This window comes from Carlito syrichta, unplaced genomic scaffold (genome assembly GCF_000164805.1).
Source record: "Carlito syrichta isolate Samal-C Ts95f unplaced genomic scaffold, Tarsius_syrichta-2.0.1 Scaffold301619, whole genome shotgun sequence".
NCBI classification, from domain to species: Eukaryota; Metazoa; Chordata; class Mammalia; order Primates; family Tarsiidae; genus Carlito; species Carlito syrichta.
The window spans coordinates 799,826-818,572 of NW_007245715.1; the positions used below are offsets into that span (position 1 = coordinate 799,826).

Sequence of the window (18,747 nt, forward strand, 5' to 3'; positions counted from 1 at the left end):
AAAAAATATTTTCTACTATTTTACAATCAACAATGAGCCAGAAAATATTTAAAACGCAGAATTTACTAGAAAGTAAGATGTGGCCGGGCTTGGTGGCTCAGCCTGTAATCCCAGCACTTTGGGAGGCCGAGGTGAGTGGATTGCCGGAGCCCATGGGTTTGAGACCCGCCTGGGCAACTTGGCAAGACCTCATCTTTACAAAAAAAAAAAAATTAGCCGGGCATGGTAGCACACGCCTGTAGTTCCAGCTACTTGGAAGGCTGAGGCAGAAGGATCGCCGGAGCCCAGCAGGTCGAGGCTGCGGTGGCCGGGAGCGGCCACTACACTCCAGTCTGGGTAACAGAGTGAGACTCCAACTCAAAAAAAATAAAAATAAAAATAAAAATAAATATGTTATTTCCTTAAGGATAGTTAATAAACTGTATTCATTAATTTATTAAATAACATTGAGTTGAAAAACCCAATATCCTCTTTGATAGAGAGACCATATCTCTACAAAAAAAAAAAAGCTGGGCTTGGTAGTACATGTCTTTAGACTGAGGTGGGAAGACCAGTTAAGCCCAGGAGTATGAGGTTACAGTGAGCTATGATCACCTCCCTACACTCCAGTTTGTTAGACCCTGTCTCTTAAAAAAATAAATAAATAAAGAAAAGCATTAGTCCTTAGTAGCAACATGACTACTTTGCTCAAATTTTTGTTAACTGATTTATAAAATCATAAAATCTTGGCTAATTAGAATGACTCATAACATCTTGGATAATTAAATTCTCTTACTCTACACGTAACAAATTTGGGACTCAGTATACAAATCCCCTTTGTAAAATTTAACTTTTCTGCAGCAGTGGCTTAATTTGTCTCCAGACTATCTGATAACATACTGGAAGAGTGTAGTTCTTGAACAGTTTGCTTTCTAAATTAATGTTTCACCTTTTATAGGCATAAGTAATTAAAAGACTATTGTGTTATTAACTATCATTACAGCTTAAAGTATTTCTAAAATCCCATTCTCTTTTTTTCAGGTGTATCTGAACACTAATGGTTCCCTTTCTGAGACATGATACTCAACACCAGTAATAAGGTAAGCTACCTATATTAAATTCTGAAATAATATGTTTTGTAGACTTTACTGAACAATGCATTACAGCCTTAAGGAAAAGAAAGAAAAAACATAGTAACACTGCTCCATAGCAGTCACTGAGGCCAAGATACTACTATCATCATTTTGAAAAATCTAAAAACTTAGTTTGATAAGTATGTAGGATTTGTATTACATTAAAAAAATAGCTGGGCTCTGTGGCTCAGCCTGTAATCCCACGCCTTTGGGAGGCTGAGGTGAGTGGATTGCCTGAGCCTGCGGGTTCGAGACCCGCCTGGGCAGCAAGACCTCATCTCTACAATAAATCAAAAAATCAGCTGGGCGTGGGAGTGCGCGCCTGTAATTCCGGCTACTCAGAAGGCTGAGGCGGAAGGATTGCCGGAGCCCAGCAGGTCGAGGCTGCGGTGGCCGGGAGCAGCCACTGCACTCCAGTCTGGGCAACCGAGTGAGACTTCAACTCAAAAAAAAAAAAATAATAAAGCATAACAAAATCACCAAAAAGACACTTAATTTTCATACTGCAAGTGTTAAAAATAAACTGTGGAAAAATTAATCTAGGACTTTATCAAAAAGCAAAAGGCAATGCAATCAGCACTGTAAAATCATCTCTGTCCAAAATAAATGAAAGGCTTCAGCTTAGCCAGTGTTCATTTTGACAAAGATGTAGCTGAAAATAATTTAATTTAAAATGTGCATTTGGCCAGGCTCAGTGGCTCAGCCTGTAATCCCAGCACTTTGGGAGGCCGAGGCGAGTGGATTGTCTGAGCCCACAGGTTCGAGACCCTCCTAGGCAACTTGACGAGACCTCATCTCTATAATAAATCAAAAATTAGCCGGGTGTGGAAGCGTGTGCCTGTAATTCCGGCTACTCGGAAGGCTGAGACGGAAGGATCGCTGGAGCCCAGCAGGTTGAGGCTGCAGTGGCCAGGAGCGGACACTGCACTCCAGTCTGGGCGACAGAGTGAGACTCTAACATAACATAAACATAAACATAACATAACCATAAACATAACATAACCATAAACATAACATAACATAAAATAAAATAAAATGTCAAGTCACAAAAAGTCAAGTAAAATGAGAAACTAGTTCAGATAAAGCAGATTAAAAAATGACAACTATATGCAACATATAAGGCTAGAACACACCCAGTTTTCTTTAAATGTTACTCAAGTTATTTTAGACTTGTGTATCTTGTTAAAATTAAAAATATATTAGGGACACACTACCAATTCATAAAAATGTTTTATAATATACTCAATCTACATAAACACTCACTGACATGGATAAAACATCCTTAAAAAAGAGAACTATGTATATGAATGTATATTAAATTGTATTTTCCTAAATAAGTACCCATAATATATTTTAAGAGTAGTATGTAGACATGTTTAAAATATAAAACTTATAGTAGTAGTTAAAAATGTACATTAATCTCTTCTGATTTTTTTACAAAGCAGATATAAAAGTTCTTACATTATATTGCTCCAGATTTTTCTCTTTATTTGCCTCAGTGTCCTCCAAATCCTTATGTATAGCAGCAATCTGTCTTTTCTTGTCATTAATAGCCTGATCTAAAGACTTGAGTTCCTTTTTAATCCACTTATCTCTTTCTTCTTTGGATGTAAACTGGCTTCCTCGACCCTGCTTTGCATAAAGATCTGTTCTTTCCTGGGTAGCTTGAGCCAATCTACAAAAAATAGAAGAGAATGGGTTGAAAAAGAGAAAAATAACCAAGTTTAATTGCAATCAACAATGTCAACTCTACATAGAAACATAAAGCTATTTTTTAAGATGATATGAAAGGCCAGGCATAGTGGTGTGCACCTATAACCCCAGCACTTTGGGAGGGTGAGGCGAGAGGATTGCTTGAGGTCAGAAGTTTTAGACCAACCTGGGCAACACAGTAAGTCCTTCATCTTTACAAAAAAATCAGTCAAGTGTGGTGATGCATGCCTGTAGACCTGCTATTAAGGAGGCTAAGGCAAAAGGATCGCTTGAGCCCAGGAGTACGAAGTTGCAGTAAGCAATGATTATGCTACTGCACTCCAGCCTGGGTGACAGACAGAGAGATCCTATCTCTAAAATATATATGTATATTAAAAAATAAAGTGATAAGCCAGGCTCGGTGGCTCAGCCTGTATTCCCGCGCCTTTGGGAGGCTGAAGTGAGTGGATTGCCTGAGCCCGTGGGTTTGTGACCCGCCTGAGCAACTTGGCGAGACCTCATCTCTACGATAAATCAAAAATCAGCCAGGCGTGGTAGCGAGCGCCTGTAATTCCGGCTACTCGGGAGGCTGGGGCGGAAGGATCACTGGAGCCCAGTGGGTTGAGGCTGCGGTGGCCGGGAGCGGCCACTGCACTCCAGTCTGGGTGATGGAGTGAAACTCCAATTCAAAAAATAAAAAATAAATAAAATAAAATAAAATAAAATGATATAAAAAAGAAATTAAGTGTAAAAAAAAAACTACTATAGTATAAAAGAGCTTCCTGGACTACCTAGTTATATATAACATTATGTAGAAAATTGAAAGTGTTGATGAAAAGTCCCAGACCTAGCAATTCCTCGTTCTTCTTTTTCTTTTACACTGTTGAATTTAGGTTCTGTCTCTGCCAGTTCTTTCTGTTTTTCTTCTATTTTTTCAAGCAGCTTCTGCCTCTCTTTTAATAAACGTTTCTGTAAATTAAACAAGATAAGTGAAAATGCAATTAGCTTAAAATATTTTGCCCAATTTACAAGTCTAGCAAAAAATGTTTTCTCACAAAAAACTTGTGAGAAAACTGACCCTGCAACATACAATAATTTTTTAAAACTTGAGAACAGGCCAGGCTTGGTGGCTCAGCCCATAATCCCAGCTTTGGAAAGCCGAGGTGAGTGGATTGCCTGAGCCCCTGGGTTCAAGACCCGCCTGGGCAACTTGGTGAGACCTTATCTCTACAATAAATCAAAAAATTAGCCGGGCGTGGTAGCGCGTGCACGCCTGTAGTTCCAGCTACTTGGAAGGCTGAGGCGGAAGGATCACCAGAGCCTAGCAGGTCGAGGCTGCGGTGGCCGGGAGTGGCTACCGCACTCCAGTCTGGACAACAGAGTGAGACTCCAACTCAAAAACAAAAAAACAAAAAAAACTTGAGAACAAATTATTTTAATGTGGTGAATTTATTTATAAAAAATTCAAGCACACAAAGGACTTCTGTAGTTCCTACTCATCCGAACATTTATGGTTTTCATTTTTAACATTTTAACTTACCCTTTGTTCACTATTGCCTGCCAATTCATCTTGTAAATCCTTGGCTTTAAGTTCCAACTTAGTCCTCTGCTTAATTTGTTCTTGTCTTTCGGCACTGAGCTGTTCTTTTTCTTCTTTCATAGCTGAAATTTTTGTTTTCAATTCTCTAACTTGGCGCTCAATATCCTATTCAGAAAGTATTGAACAGAAAATGAGTCAGTCAATTAGAAGTACAACAGCAGAACTGGGACACTATGAATTCTGTCCCTTTTTTTCTTTCATTTACACTTTCAGTACTACTCTTTCCAATATTCAATCCCTGTGATTCTCCCCCTTATAGATGTCATTCCTTAATTTCTGTATAAAAGGCTTTGTGATAGTCAAAAAATCTAAGTAAACATGAACATTGTTTATAATCTTACCTCCATTTTATCTCTTGCATCCTGCTGGGCATCTCTTAATTGTCTAGATTTTTCTCCACTAGTCTCTCGCTTAGCAGAAAGCTGGAAAAAAAAACAAGCCAATGTCTCTGATTCATTTTGTATCTGCTTAATATTTCATAACATCTAGTAAAATTTTTTATATTTGCTAAAAATAAATGTAACCACTCACACTTTTTTTAATACAAAAAAATGGTTTCCTTTAAATAGAAAACGGAAACATCACCTAAATAAGTTTTTGTACAAAATATCAGCAATACTAATTACAAAATAAACTCTCAAAAGCCCAGGGAAAAAACCCAAGAAGCCTTCAAGGTGGCTTTCCTCTCATATGGTCTACTGACACTATCATCTGATTATATTTCAGATAAAATTACAGCAAAGATCACATGACTTTAGGCATTTTCCTTAGAGCAGACTGAAAGAAAAAAATTTGCTAAGTAAGAAATTCATTGAGAGGTTTTAAAATTTTTAGATTTTTATTTAAAAATCACTGAAAAGTATAAATATGGCATGAGTTCAACATATTCATAAAGACAAAATTAATCTGATTTTAAGTGTCAAAGGTAAATATTTTACCTCATCAAGTTTAGCACGAGTCTCGTTTAGTTCCTGATTGTAAATAGTATATTCCAGGGCTCGTCTCATTTTATCCCACTTCTGATACTGAGCTAGTTCTTCCTTTTCTTCCTCTAAAGTATGCAATCTCTCTTCAATGTATTTTAACAACTCATTGATTTTTTCCCGTTTGCCCTCTTAAAAAAAATGGGGAGAGGGATGGAGTAATTAAATAAAATTAGTTTGTAATATCATTTCTCAAATATACCATGAATTCCTCTTAACTGCAGCATCATTTCTTTGATATTATGTGGCAACCAAATCTATGGTACTAAAATGGTAATTAAAATGCTTAGGAAAAGCATCAGAGAACAAATTTACACACGATGATAGATTCTTACATTACATGTGGTTAAAGGCCTCAGTTTAAGCTTCCTTTTTAAGTCAGTGTGTCTTCCTACAGTATTTCTTAAAAAGCTAGTAACAACATTGGTGTTACAAATTATCAGTTTTTATTAATAATAGCATTATCCCAGCCTGAGCAACATGGTGTGACCTTGTCTCTACAATAAATTTAAAAAGTAATCAGGCACCATGGTACGTGCCTCTAGTCCCAGCTGCTTGGAAGGTTGAGGCGGAAGGATCACCTGAGCCCAGCAGGGCATGGCTGTAGTAGCGGTGAGCATGTCACTGTACTCCAGCCTGGGTAACGGAGTGAGACTGTGACTCAAAAAAAGATGAGATGAGGTGAGATAAGAAAAGAAGGAATAAATAATGGCATTATCTATAGCTGCCATATGTTGAATACCTACTATATTCCTATCATGGATATACTTTGATCCTCTACTCACCATAACAATCTATAAGATTTTACAAATGAGGAAGCTTTGGCCCCAAGCGATCAAGTCTAAAGTCATAATGTCAGTTGATTATTAGATTCTGAACCCAGGATAGTCTAACTAAGCCATGATAAGACACAGCACTTATAAAACAAACTACAGTATCCATAATAAATGTACTAATGAAGATTTCAAATTCAAGGTTTTATATTTACTTGTTCCTGAGCAATTTAAAACCTACTGTCAACTGATAATCTATCTTTTTTTTTTTTGAGGAAACGCATACAAATTTGCTGTTCTAACAGTAACAAGGAAGCTACAGGCAAAAGGCCCTATTACTGTATCTAACAAAAGCACTTCTTTATTCAAAGAGATGAATTATTAGAAATCTCAAACCTTAAACCGCCGCAAACGAATTTTCTCTCTATTCACTACATAGGCAAATTATCATACAATATATTCTCAATAGTAGACATAACTCATTTTAACTGTTACAACAAATGACAATAATTTGCAATAGAAAGAAATAAGGCAGAAACACATTTATCTCACCTGTTTCTTTCATTAAGGAGATGCTTTCCTCTTTTCGTTCATCATATACTCTAGTACCAGCTACTTCTCTTAACAGTTTTAGTCTCTGAGAATCTGGTGCTGTTGCCATCTGGTTGATCTAAAAAACATTTTTAAAATAATCATTACATAGCTGTAAGACTGCTCCTTAAGAACAAAAACTCTGTAATCCCAGCACTTTGGGAGGCCAACGCAAGTGGACTGCCTGAGCCCGTGGGTTCGAGACCAGCACGGCAACTTCGCGAGACCTATCTCTACAATAAATAAAAAATTAGCCAGACACGGTAGCACGCGCCTGTAGTTTTGGCTACTTGGAAAGCTGAGGGGAAAGGATCACCTGAGCACAGCAGGTCGATGCTGGGATGGCCGTGAGTATGCCACTGCACTCCAGCCTGGGAAACGGAGTGAGACTCCAATTTTAAAAAAACCCAAAAACAAAAACTCTAACGTGAAGGGTTTTAGTATAGATACAGGTTGAGTATCCCTTACCCAAAATGCTACAGATTTTGTATTCTGGAATATCTGCATTTACTGGTTGAATAACCAAAATATGAAAATCCAAAGTGAAATGCTCCAACAAGCAATTCCTGATAGTTTTGGACTCCGAAACATTTCAAATTTGGGGTTTTTGGATCTGGGATTTCCAATCTGTACTCAGATGCAAAGTTTTAAGTAGATTACGTTTTGGCAAATGTAATTTGTATAGTATATATATCTACAGATCTATGTCTCCTTTGCTTAAATGAAATTTCCCTAATAAAATCCAAACAGAAATGATATTCATAAGTTTCATTTATGAATAAGATTAACAAATAAAGGAGTATTTCACACTACCAATTTTCTTAGTCAATATGACAAGGTATAAAAGATGAGCTCTATTCTCAAAGAAGAAAGTATTTTTATAAGGGAAAACCATTACTAACTGTACATTTAAAAAGCTATAGTAATATTAAGAGTATGATAGTCCCATGGTATCCATGGGGAATTGGTTCCCAGACTTCTTGCAGATACCAAAATCTAAGAATGCTCAAGTCTCTTAAAATGGTATAAAATTTAGGCACATCCTCTTGTATACTTTAAATCATTTCTAGGTTATGTATACTACCTAATACAATGTAAGTGCTACGTAAACAGCTGTTATACCGTTCTTCTAAATTTGTTATTTCTTATTATTGCATTTTTAAAAAATATTTTCAATCCATAATTGGTTTAATCTGCAGATGTAGAACCCGTGGATAAGGAGGGCTTACTACATATATAACAAAAAATGGTATGACTTAAATATAGAGAATGGTACAACTTAACTGCTATGCAATTTAATATACAGCAAACACTAAAGTTGAAATTAATATCACTGCATTAAAAAATTGAAGTAGGCCGGGCATGGTGGCTCAGCCTGTTATCCCAGCACTTTGGGAGGCCGAGGCGAGAGGATTGTCTAAGCCTGCAGGTTTGAGACCAGCCTGGGCAACTTGGTGAGACCTCATCTCTTCAATAAAATCACAAAGACTAGCCGGATGTGGTGGCGTGCATTTGTAGTTCCAGTTACTTGGAAAGTTGAGGCAGAAGGATCGCCTAAGTCCAGCAGGTGGAGGATGCGGTGACCGTGAGCATGCCACTGCACTCCAGCCTGGGCGACAAGAGTCAGACTCCAACTCAAAAAATGTTACTTTAACTTTTTCACATAAATATAGAACCGACTCTAAGAAAATATGGTCTATCTTGAACAATTATAATACTATAACAAAGTGTTTGGCAGGAATGGGAAACTGTCGGAGAGGAGGGTGGAACTGGCAACTGAAGGAAACTGCTAGGGGAGGGAGGGGCATACCTCATCAACAAGGATACCTGCATAATCAATGTTTATATACCTAACCCTGAATTGTACCCCACATCTTTATAATAAAAAATAATTAAAAAAAGAAGAAAATATGGTCTATTAAAACTATACACATCAAGGAATTATCCTTCAGATTCTCATCACTGGGCACCTCAATTAAACATGTTAATTCATCCTATTTACTCACTTAAAAATATCAGGAACTGCAACACATGTGCCACTCTGCTGGGCACTAGAAAAAGACCAAAGAACAAAGCAAGAAAAACCCTGCCCTCATGGAGCTTGTATTTCAGTGGGAAAAGATAGAAAATAAGCATAACCCAACAGTATAGTTTAAGTGTTACACAGAAAAAAAAAAGATTAAGGAAATAAAACATGAGGTTGAGAGGAAGACGATATTTTTGGATAAGGTAGTCATGGTGACTTACCTGAAATGAAGTAAAATGGGGAAAAACTCAGGTAAGTGTTCTTTCAAATCAATCTCCATTTTCAGAAATTTCTCTCTCACAAAGAATAAAGACAGACAGGCTTTTTGACAACTTTTTCTTCCAGTACCACATTGTCCAAAACTGAAACTCCATACTCTTCCTAGTCACTTCTTCTGAATGTTACCTTTCTAAAACATCTTTTTTTTTTTTTTTGAGTTGGAGTCTCACTCTGTTGCCCAGGCTGGAGTGCAGTGGCACACTCACAACCACAGCAAACTTGACCTGGGTTCAGGTTCAGGCAATCCTTCCGTCTCAGTCTTCCAAGTAGCTAGAACTACAGGCATGTGCCACTATGCCCGGCTCATTTTTTGATTTATTGTAGAGATGAGGTCTTGCCATGTTGCCCAGGTTGGTCTCAAACCCCTGGGCTCAGGCAATCCTCTCGCCTCCACCTCCCAAAGTGCTGGGATTATAGGAGTGAGCCACCACGTCCAGCTCTAATACATACCTTTTTTTTCTTTTTGAGTTGGAGTCTCACTCTGTCGCCCAGATTGGAGTGCAGTGGCATGCTCACAGTCACCGCAGCCTCGAACTGCTGGGCTCCAGAGATCCTTCCATCTCAGCCTTCAAGTAGCTGGAACTACAGGCATGCACTACCATGCCCGGTTAATTTTTGGTTTATTGTAGAGATGAGGTCTTGCCAAGCTGCTGGGGTGGGTCTCGAACCCGCGGGCTCAGGTAATCCACTTGCCTCGGCCTCCCAAAGTGCTGGGATTACAGGCTGAGCCACCAATCCCGGCCTTTTTTTTTCTTTTAGAAAAATTTATTGAGAAGACGGAAAGGCTCCCACAGTGGGAGGGGACCCAAGAGGGTTACTCTCTAATACATATCTTAAAAAGCCTCCAGAAGATAACAAGTGAACATTCAAGAATGTTCTCCAGACAATGCAAGTATGTAAGGAAGCAGCAGAACAATCAGCTAAAGTTTATAGTTTAGCTGCTAAAAAAAAAGGAATCTCTAAGGGAAAATAATATGTGACATTATGGTAGATTTCTGGTAATGTAAGCTTTTCAGAATGTTTTTTTTTTTTTTTTTTTGAAAGCAAGATTTATTGAGGAGAGAAAAGCTCCCACAGTGGGAGGGACCTGGAGTGGCTGCCCTGCTTTTCAGAATTTTAATTCTGTGATACATAGCAGTAATTTCAGAAAGCAATTTTTTTCAAATGTGATTCTTACAGAATTTCTAAAATATTCTTAAATATGATCACTGCAATTTCTATAAGCCAAAAATGACTTCCAGTACAGTGCACCTCAGTAAATAACACAGGTCACTAAGAAAACAAGATCTGCTTAAACAATGGGCTGAAATACTTCTATCCTAATATGCAATGAATCTGTTTGGTACTTTTTGCCCATGTAAAAGATAATACTATCTTCAATACAAAGTAAATCAATAAAAACAAAAGACAGTAAGGTTCATTTTTGCCTTAGCTTAACCACTAGAATCAATAAACTAAATTCATTATTCAAGTGAAGAATTACTCAGAAAACAAATTTTATAAAAAAAAGACATATAATTGTTTTACCTTTCCTTGTTTAACAATATAATAAGGATTGCTTCGAGAAAAACCAGCACTTTCAAGGAGGTTCATCACATCATTTTTCCTGTTGATAAAACATTGAAATTATCTTTCCAGGTAAATAATTCTAAAGCACTCAACAATAAGCAAATAATGAGTAGACTAGCTCCTGGGTTAAGTAGTAGGGAGTGCTGACCAATAATTAAACCATTTGTTGTATCAGCCTTGGAACCTTCTGATTCTTTTTTTTTTTTGAGATGGAGTCTCACTCTGTCGCCCACACTGGAGTGCAGTGGCATGCTCCTGGCCACCGCAGCCTTGACCTGCTGGGCTCCGGCAATCCTTCCGCCTCAGCCTTCCAAGTAGCTGGAACTACAGGCTCGCACTACCACGCCCAGCTCATTTTAAAAAAAATTTATTTATTGTAGAGATGCGGTCTCGCCAAGTTGCCCAGGCAGGTCTTGATCCCGCGGGCTCAGGCAATCCACTCACCTCAGCCTCCCAAAGTGCGGGATTATAGGCTGAGCCACCGAGCCCGGCTGCCTTCTGATTCTTATGTTTATGCTCTAAATACTGATTTATTGAATGAGGCAGGCATACCTCATATATGAGGTAAGTAAAAGAATACTTTTATTCTTTTGTAAAAATTATAAATGTAAATAAAAATACTTACGTGACCATCTTCTTGTCTAAGAAATACTGATCCTTTTTGGCTCCAATAACTCTTCGAAGTGAAACTTCCTCTTTATCGATCTAAGAAAAAACACAAAAGTTCAAAGTAAATTTGATAGTAAAGCAGAAAACGTTTTAGTTAAATAAGGTAATTTAGACTGGGCACAGTGGCTCAAGCCTATAATCCTAGCACTTTGGGAGGCCGAGGCAAGTGGATTGCCTGAGCTTGGGCAACTTGGTGAGACCCCATCTCTACAATATATCAAAAAATTAGCTGGGCATGGTAGTGCATGTTTGTAGTTCTGGCTACCTGGAAGGCTGAGGTGGAAGGATTGCTTGAGCCCAGCTGGTCGATGCTGGGGTGGTTGTGAGCATGCCAATGCACCCCAGCCTGGGCGACAGAGTGAGACTCTGACTCAAAAAAAAAGTGAATTTCAAAGTCCTTGTCCATAACTATTTATTTTAAAATTTCATTTACCTCACTAAACATAATGCTATGAATAGTCAATACTCATAATAACAAAGATATTTCTTTCACAACAGCTTGCATATCTCCTTTTTTTATTTGAGGCAAAGTCTTACTGTGTCACCCAGGCTGAGTGTAGTGGCATGATTATGATTTACTGCAGCTTTAACTTCCCAGGTTCAGGTGATCCTTCCACCTCAGTCTCCCAAGTATCTGGGACTACAAACATGTACCACCACCACACCTGACTAATTTTTAAAATTTCTTCTGTAGAGACAAGGTCTCACTGTGTTGCCTAGACTGGTCTCAAACTCCTGAGCTCAAGTAATCCTCTCATCTTGGCCTCCCCAAGGTGCTGGGATTACAGGCATGAGCTACCATGCCCAGTCACACTGCCATTTGTTATTTACCAGAATATTCATTATAATTTTAAGACAAAATCTATATGTATACCGAATAATTATTTTAGCATGAGCTAAATTATAAAAGCTTAAGTAGAGCTACAAATGTTTCAAAGCGTGAAAAAAAAATCTACATCAATGAAATTCTCAACATTATTACTTTAAAAAAAGTTACTTACTGGTAATCGGTTGTCTGAATTATCAAAAATAATCTCCACAAAAGCAGAGATAACACGAGGACCAGTACCCTCCTAAAAATGAGAAAAACGAGAAATTTGCCATTTAAGTGGTATATTCATATTCTTTAAACATGACTAGTATACATCCCTCTTGCCAAAAACAGCGTAGACATAAGATTAGGATAACAAAACTTCCCAACCAAACAGCTTTTCACTGTGAATAAAAAATAAGAACTATGAAAGAGGAGTCAAAGTTAAACATACTTAGATTTTATTCTGCAGACTACTTTATTAGATCACCCGAATGGGGTAACTTAATTCTACCTATTTGCCAATAATATCTGATACACTATGAGGTTCTTCTCTTACAGTCTTGTTTTAATGCTGGGGGAGAAAAGCATTAAGAAATCAAGTGATAATTACCAAAAAATTGTTTTGTTTTTTAACATGAGACATTCTATATAGTTTTTTGTTTTTGTTTTTTTTTATTCTATGTAGTTATAAAGCTATTATAGAAATACACAACACATGTCACATTTAGACCAATCTATGACACAACTACGTACCAATCCTAGATAATTTCTAGATTCCAGAAACTGTTATTATGTAGTGGGTTCAATACAATGAAGAAGTATACCAAAAATGTTATTAATTCTTTTAACACCAATCTTAAAAACCTAAAAAGAATTCTCTATAGAGAATCAGTCCTGATTACTGGGCTGCAAATTCAAACTAAAGGAAAAGAAAAAATAATAGTTATAAAATAAGAATTTCCTAAGAGATGCCTGTAAGATATATTGATGAATTTCGTTTTCTAGTCTTAAAATTAATTATGAACATAATTCAAATCAGAAAGACAATAATTATATTATTTTATTATAGCCTTTTATAAGTTTTTATCCTAAAGTTACTTTAGTTCATTATTCATAATTAATAAAATATTCTAACAACTTACATGACTGTATATATATATACATTATCCCTGACTTACAAAGGTTTGACTTAACAATGGCACGAAAGCAGTCTACATTCAGTGGAAACCATATGTAGAATACCCATACAATCATACTTTTTTACTTTCAGCACGGTATTCATTAATCCTTGCACTCAAATGTTCCCTCTGAAGGGACATCATAAATCTAGCAAACCACTCGGATGTCCCTTCTCAGGGAACATAGAGATTGCTAGAGATTATACAGGACAAACTTGTGTGCAAATTTTTCTTTCTTTTTTTTAAAGTTTTCAAACAAAGTTTATTAGAGAAAGAAGGGAGAAAAGAAATGGAGGCATGGCAGAGTTGGCATGGGCGAAATACACTGTCGCAAACTTTTCAAAAGTGTATGTTTTCTTGAAGTTTTGCATTCAAATGCACAAAAAAGCAGAGATGGAATACATACTAAGATATAAACATCAGTTGAGAAGTGGTTTTTCAGGAATTATGAGTGCATCCTCCCACATCTTCTAACAACAAAACTAGACAATAAATTACATATTAATAATGTGGGAGAAAGAAAATAAGATTTTACTGTCTGCTTAAATAGAAAAATAACAAATAGAAGACATCAAACAAATTACTATTGCACAACATGTATCAATGAACCTGCAAGGCATGTCAGTGACTGTCTCACACATTACTGTGTTAGAAAAATGTAAGATTAAGATATAAAATTTGCTGGGCTCGGTGGCTCAGCCTGTAATTCCGCGCCTTTGGGAGGCTGAGGTGAGTTGATTGCCTGAGCTTGCAGGTTCGAGACCTGCCTGGGCAACTTGGCGAGCCCTCATCTCTACAATAAATCAAAAATTAGCCGGGCGTAGTAGTGCGCACCTGTAGTTCCAGCTACTTGGAAGGCTGAGGCGGAAGGATCGCCGGAGCCCAGCAGGTCGAGGCTGTGGTGGCCGGGAGCGGCCACTGCACTCCAGTCTCACTCCAGAGTGAGACTCTAACTCAAAAAAAAAAAAAAAAAAAAAAAAGATATAAAATTTTAATTTTTTTGTCATAAATAAGTTCTTCAATGTCCAAAATTCCACTATAAGCCAATTAGCATTACAATAAAAGAACTGGTTCCAACGCCATACCATTTTATAAGTGACTCGTTTTTCACTATTTCGTAAAAATGTGTGGTCAAGTTGCTGGTAGATGATCCTGAGAGAAGTTTTGGAGTGCAAAGGGTTAAAAGACAAAGAGATTCAATGCTTTATTATAAAATAGGCTTTGTGTTAGATTATTGCCTAACTGTAGGCTAATGTGTTCTAAGCATGTTAAAGGTAGGCTAGACCAAGCTATGATGTTCAGCCTGTTAGGTGTATTAAATGTATTTTCAATTTATGACATTTTCAATTTACAATGCATTTGTCAGAATATAACCCCATTGTAATTCAAGGAGCATCTCTACTATTTTTCATATTGGAAAATGTTACTATGTAAGTACAAATATGGTTAAAAATAACAACAGACAACTTGTATGTTGCTTAGTTTGCAACAACTGTTTCTTTTTTTTTTGAGTTGGAGTCTCACTCTGTCGCCCAGACTGGAGTGCAGTGGCACTCAACCTGCTGGGCTCCAGCGATCCTTTTGCCTCAGCCTTCCAAGAAGCCAGAACTACAGGCACGCACTACCACGCCCGGCTAATTTTTGATTTATTGTAGAGATGAGGTCTCGCCAAGTTGCCCAGGTGGGTCTCAAACCTGTGGGCTCAGGCAATCCACTCACCTCAGCCTCCTAAAGGCGCGGGATTACAGGCTGAGCCACAGAACCCGGCAACAGCTGTCTTTATGCCCCCAATTAATTTTGGGGTTACGAATCTTAAAGTTCCTAATACTCAGTCTCAGACTCTTCTTTCTCCTCAGCAAACCTTCTTCTAAGCTTTACCAGATCACATCCTTAAAGAAATTTATAAGAAGACATATTCAGCTACAGGCAAATCCTACAATTTTCTCCTAACCATTGTATAAAAATTAGTCCTTCATCTGGCATTAATATTAGGCTAAATTTCACAGCAGAATAGCAGCACACTTATGAGACAGATTGTGTCATGCTCACAAAGAATCTGAAACTTGAACTATTTTTTTTTTTTTTTTTTACCAACATGGACAATGTATTTTAAAAAATATATAATATCAATAAAGTCTTAAAGCAGTTTCACTCACATGCAACAATGCCAATCGCTGTTCTGGACGAAGATGACTAAACTCATCACTGAGTACAAACTGAATCGCTAGAAATACAAAAATATAACTATTAGTACAATCTAAAAAATGGTTTATGACTTATTCATAATTTTCCATATCATAATAGACTACAATGTGTCAGGTAATGAACAATAAAATAAATTACCTGTTTTGTATAAACAAAAAGAATATACAAAATTTGCCTGCACATCAGACTAGTCAGGTAGGAAGTGATGATACAATATTAAAAAGTTTTCACTGAAACATTTAAGGTAAGAAAATAGAGAGAAAATACTAAGGTACAAAGAAACAGACAAGTAAAACTAAGGTCTACTTCTTGAGCAAAGTATGCACGGACCGGTTTAATTAACACTATACTTGCTTTTCTCCCCACTAGACACAACTGATATAAATTAAAGTATTTTTTAACAAAATAGGATGTATTATGACAATATACTTAATCAGACATTTTTTCAAAGTAAATAAAACTAAGGAAATAGAGGAATATGTTTCAGATTCCCAACTTCTACTGCACTGCAGGCACTACCAATACTTACTGTATGAAAGGTCCATTCATACTTCCATATAGAACAACTAACTTAACCACCCTGCCCAACAAATAGAACTCTTTACTCAGCTGTCCTGGTCCCAGTTCACCCCAGACATCTGATATTTTATGTGTGTGTATCTGAAAGAGAAAGCTCATGCACAAGCATTAATGTGTGTGCTGAGGGGCCCCTCAAACTGCTTTCATCCCCCTGGAGAGTCTAAAATACACACTTGCAATCCAGTTTCTTCACATTGCCAAACTACAACCACCACAGGGTTTACAGGTTATAAAGTACCCTTCAGATTTGTGTGCACAGAAGGGACAGAACCTTTGCTCTTACTAAACCAGTTCACTAAACACCCCTTTCCCTCAAGAATTATACAACTAAGGAGTTCAAACTTTTCAACCTACTCCTTGTACAGTTTAATTATGTTAAGATGCTTTCCTCCCCAAAGGATTTGTTAACAGAGGTATTATTATACTTAAGTGTATTTTACCTTTAGAGAGAATTTTCAAACCTCTGTTTACTATCTTCAAATTGACAATAATCTTTGTTCAGTCTCAAGTGTTTTATACCTCTCCATCCTCTATAAATGTTTAGTTTAGAAATTTTCAAAAGGTGAAACAGAAAGATAAACAATTTTCCAAAACAATACTATCAACTATTCTACTGCATTTATATATGTTTTTATTTTGTTTTTTTTTTTGAGTTGGAGTCTCACTCTGTCGCCCAGACTGGAGTGCAGTGGCCGCTCCCGGCCACTGCAGCCTCGACCTGCTGGGCTCCGGGGATCCTTCCACCTCAGCCTCCCAAGTAGCTGGAATTACAGGCATGTGCTACCACGCCCGGCTGATTTTTTTAAAATTTATTGTAGAGATGAGGTCTCGCTGCCCAGGCGGGTCTCGAACCCACGGGCTCAGGCAATCCACTCACCTCAGCCTCCCAAAGGCGCGGGATTACAGGCTGAGCCACCGAGTCCGGCTTATATGCTTTTTAAATGTATGCATTTATAATATTTAGACACTGCATTCAAGTGTAAAAAGCACTTTCATACGTACTATCTCATTCAATTCTCACAACCCATCTAAGGTTGACAGAGCAAACAATTCCATTTTTAAAGCAAAAAGAAAAATTTGAGAGGTTAAGTGTTTTGCCCAGTCTCATATAACTAATTAGACACTGAGTACAGAGTAAAATCAGATCCTTACACTCTAAACCCTCTACACTAAACTGCAATCCTGTATAAAGTATTCCTTGGGTTTCATGCAGACATAACCCCAGAAAACCAATGATTTTAAAACACAATCTTAAGACACCTAGGTCTTAATACATTTGGAATTCAAAAATCAATACCTACCATAAAAAAAGTTGCTTTTTCCAGATCCATTTCTGCCCACTATAAAATCACAAAAATTAAAAGTTATTTTACACAAAAAACAGTAAAATTAAAACTGTTTACCTTTTTAAAATACCCAAAAGTTTTAAAATCCCATTTTTAATATGGCATTTTAATATCTGAAATTAAATACACAGAACAGTGAACAAAAGAAGCTAATAAACAAAACAGCTTTTGTCACCAGTTTTTGGATAGACTGCAAATAGTTGTTTTTTTTTTTTAAAGAGCTGTCATTGTTGATTCTTTAGCTCTTTCCTGATAGTTTAAAATTAGTAATGTAACTAAACAAATAACTAAACCTGGTTTTTCTAACTTCTATTACAATGGATATATGATTTATTTTAATTATACATACAATTTTTAAGAATCTAAAGATTCATATATTACTAAAATTCTAAAATATCTAACCATTTAAAAATTTTTCAAAGCGTCCTCATGTTAAACTGTTTACAGTCAACCTTATATATTATATATAGGCTCACAGAACCACAAATGTATAGACAATTACAGGGCATTTTTTAAATGACTTGAATTCAAATATAAGTAATTCTATACTAAAAAGATGTCAAATGTTTTTTATTTAATGAGTTTATCTGTTTAGTGAAATTTTTGGTATTAAAGGTCATAAATAACTATGTCAGTCTCTCTCAAACTTGAACCAAAAACATCCTGAACAAATCAGCCCCAAAGTTATCACCTTTAGTACAAAGTAAAACCCAAAAAGATAATTTATTGTGCCAGGAAGGGAGTATTTAAAAAAAAAAGTCATACAACAGACACGGGAGCCAACTTGCAGGGGGCTTTCACCAGCTAAATCTAAAGTAATCTAAGTACAAAAAAGACTAGATAAATTATAAATTATTAGTGGGGAAATAATCCATGAGTTCATACTGATAATAATAAGATAAACAAATAGGTAAGGAAGGAGGGTTACTGCTTTCAGGAGAATACCAAGTGCCAAGTGGCAAATACGAAAGGAATGCTAGAAATGAAAAACCATTACTCTGTAATCATCAGAATCAAGGCAAGAGTTATCAAGAGACACTAAATCTAAGAGGAAGGCTTGATAAGGAGCACAATATTTGCATGGTTCAAAAGTAATCTCCTTGTATTATTAGTGCAAGAAAAAAAACAATAACTATACAGTGGAAATAACAGACATCCCCTTGACTGGGTGATCAGAAGTAATAGCTTCAGTAAGAGGTAGATGAACCTCTCATGCTTCTAGATGTAATACCCTGAGAAGAACACAGTGTTATTTATCTAATATATATATATATTTTTTGAGTTGGAGTCTCACTCTGTTGCTCAGACTGGAGTGCAGTGGCCGCTCCTGG

The 18,747-nt window shown here is 36.8% G+C and overlaps 1 protein-coding gene across 1 annotated transcript in view; it reads right to left on the minus strand.

Moving 5' to 3' along the window:
• Window positions 1-18,747, minus strand: part of SMC3 (structural maintenance of chromosomes 3) — a 43,462-nt gene that overhangs the window by 18,740 nt on the left and 5,975 nt on the right. The window contains exons 3-13 of the mRNA XM_008054948.1: window positions 17,372-17,410; window positions 15,443-15,510; window positions 12,296-12,367; window positions 11,251-11,330; window positions 10,584-10,662; window positions 6,713-6,830; window positions 5,343-5,518; window positions 4,746-4,826; window positions 4,345-4,509; window positions 3,652-3,773; window positions 2,574-2,787 (exon numbers count right to left, since the gene is read on the minus strand). Of these exons, the coding sequence (XP_008053139.1) occupies window positions 2,574-2,787; window positions 3,652-3,773; window positions 4,345-4,509; window positions 4,746-4,826; window positions 5,343-5,518; window positions 6,713-6,830; window positions 10,584-10,662; window positions 11,251-11,330; window positions 12,296-12,367; window positions 15,443-15,510; window positions 17,372-17,410 (1,214 nt within the window). The remainder of the gene's footprint in view (window positions 1-2,573; window positions 2,788-3,651; window positions 3,774-4,344; window positions 4,510-4,745; window positions 4,827-5,342; window positions 5,519-6,712; window positions 6,831-10,583; window positions 10,663-11,250; window positions 11,331-12,295; window positions 12,368-15,442; window positions 15,511-17,371; window positions 17,411-18,747) is intronic.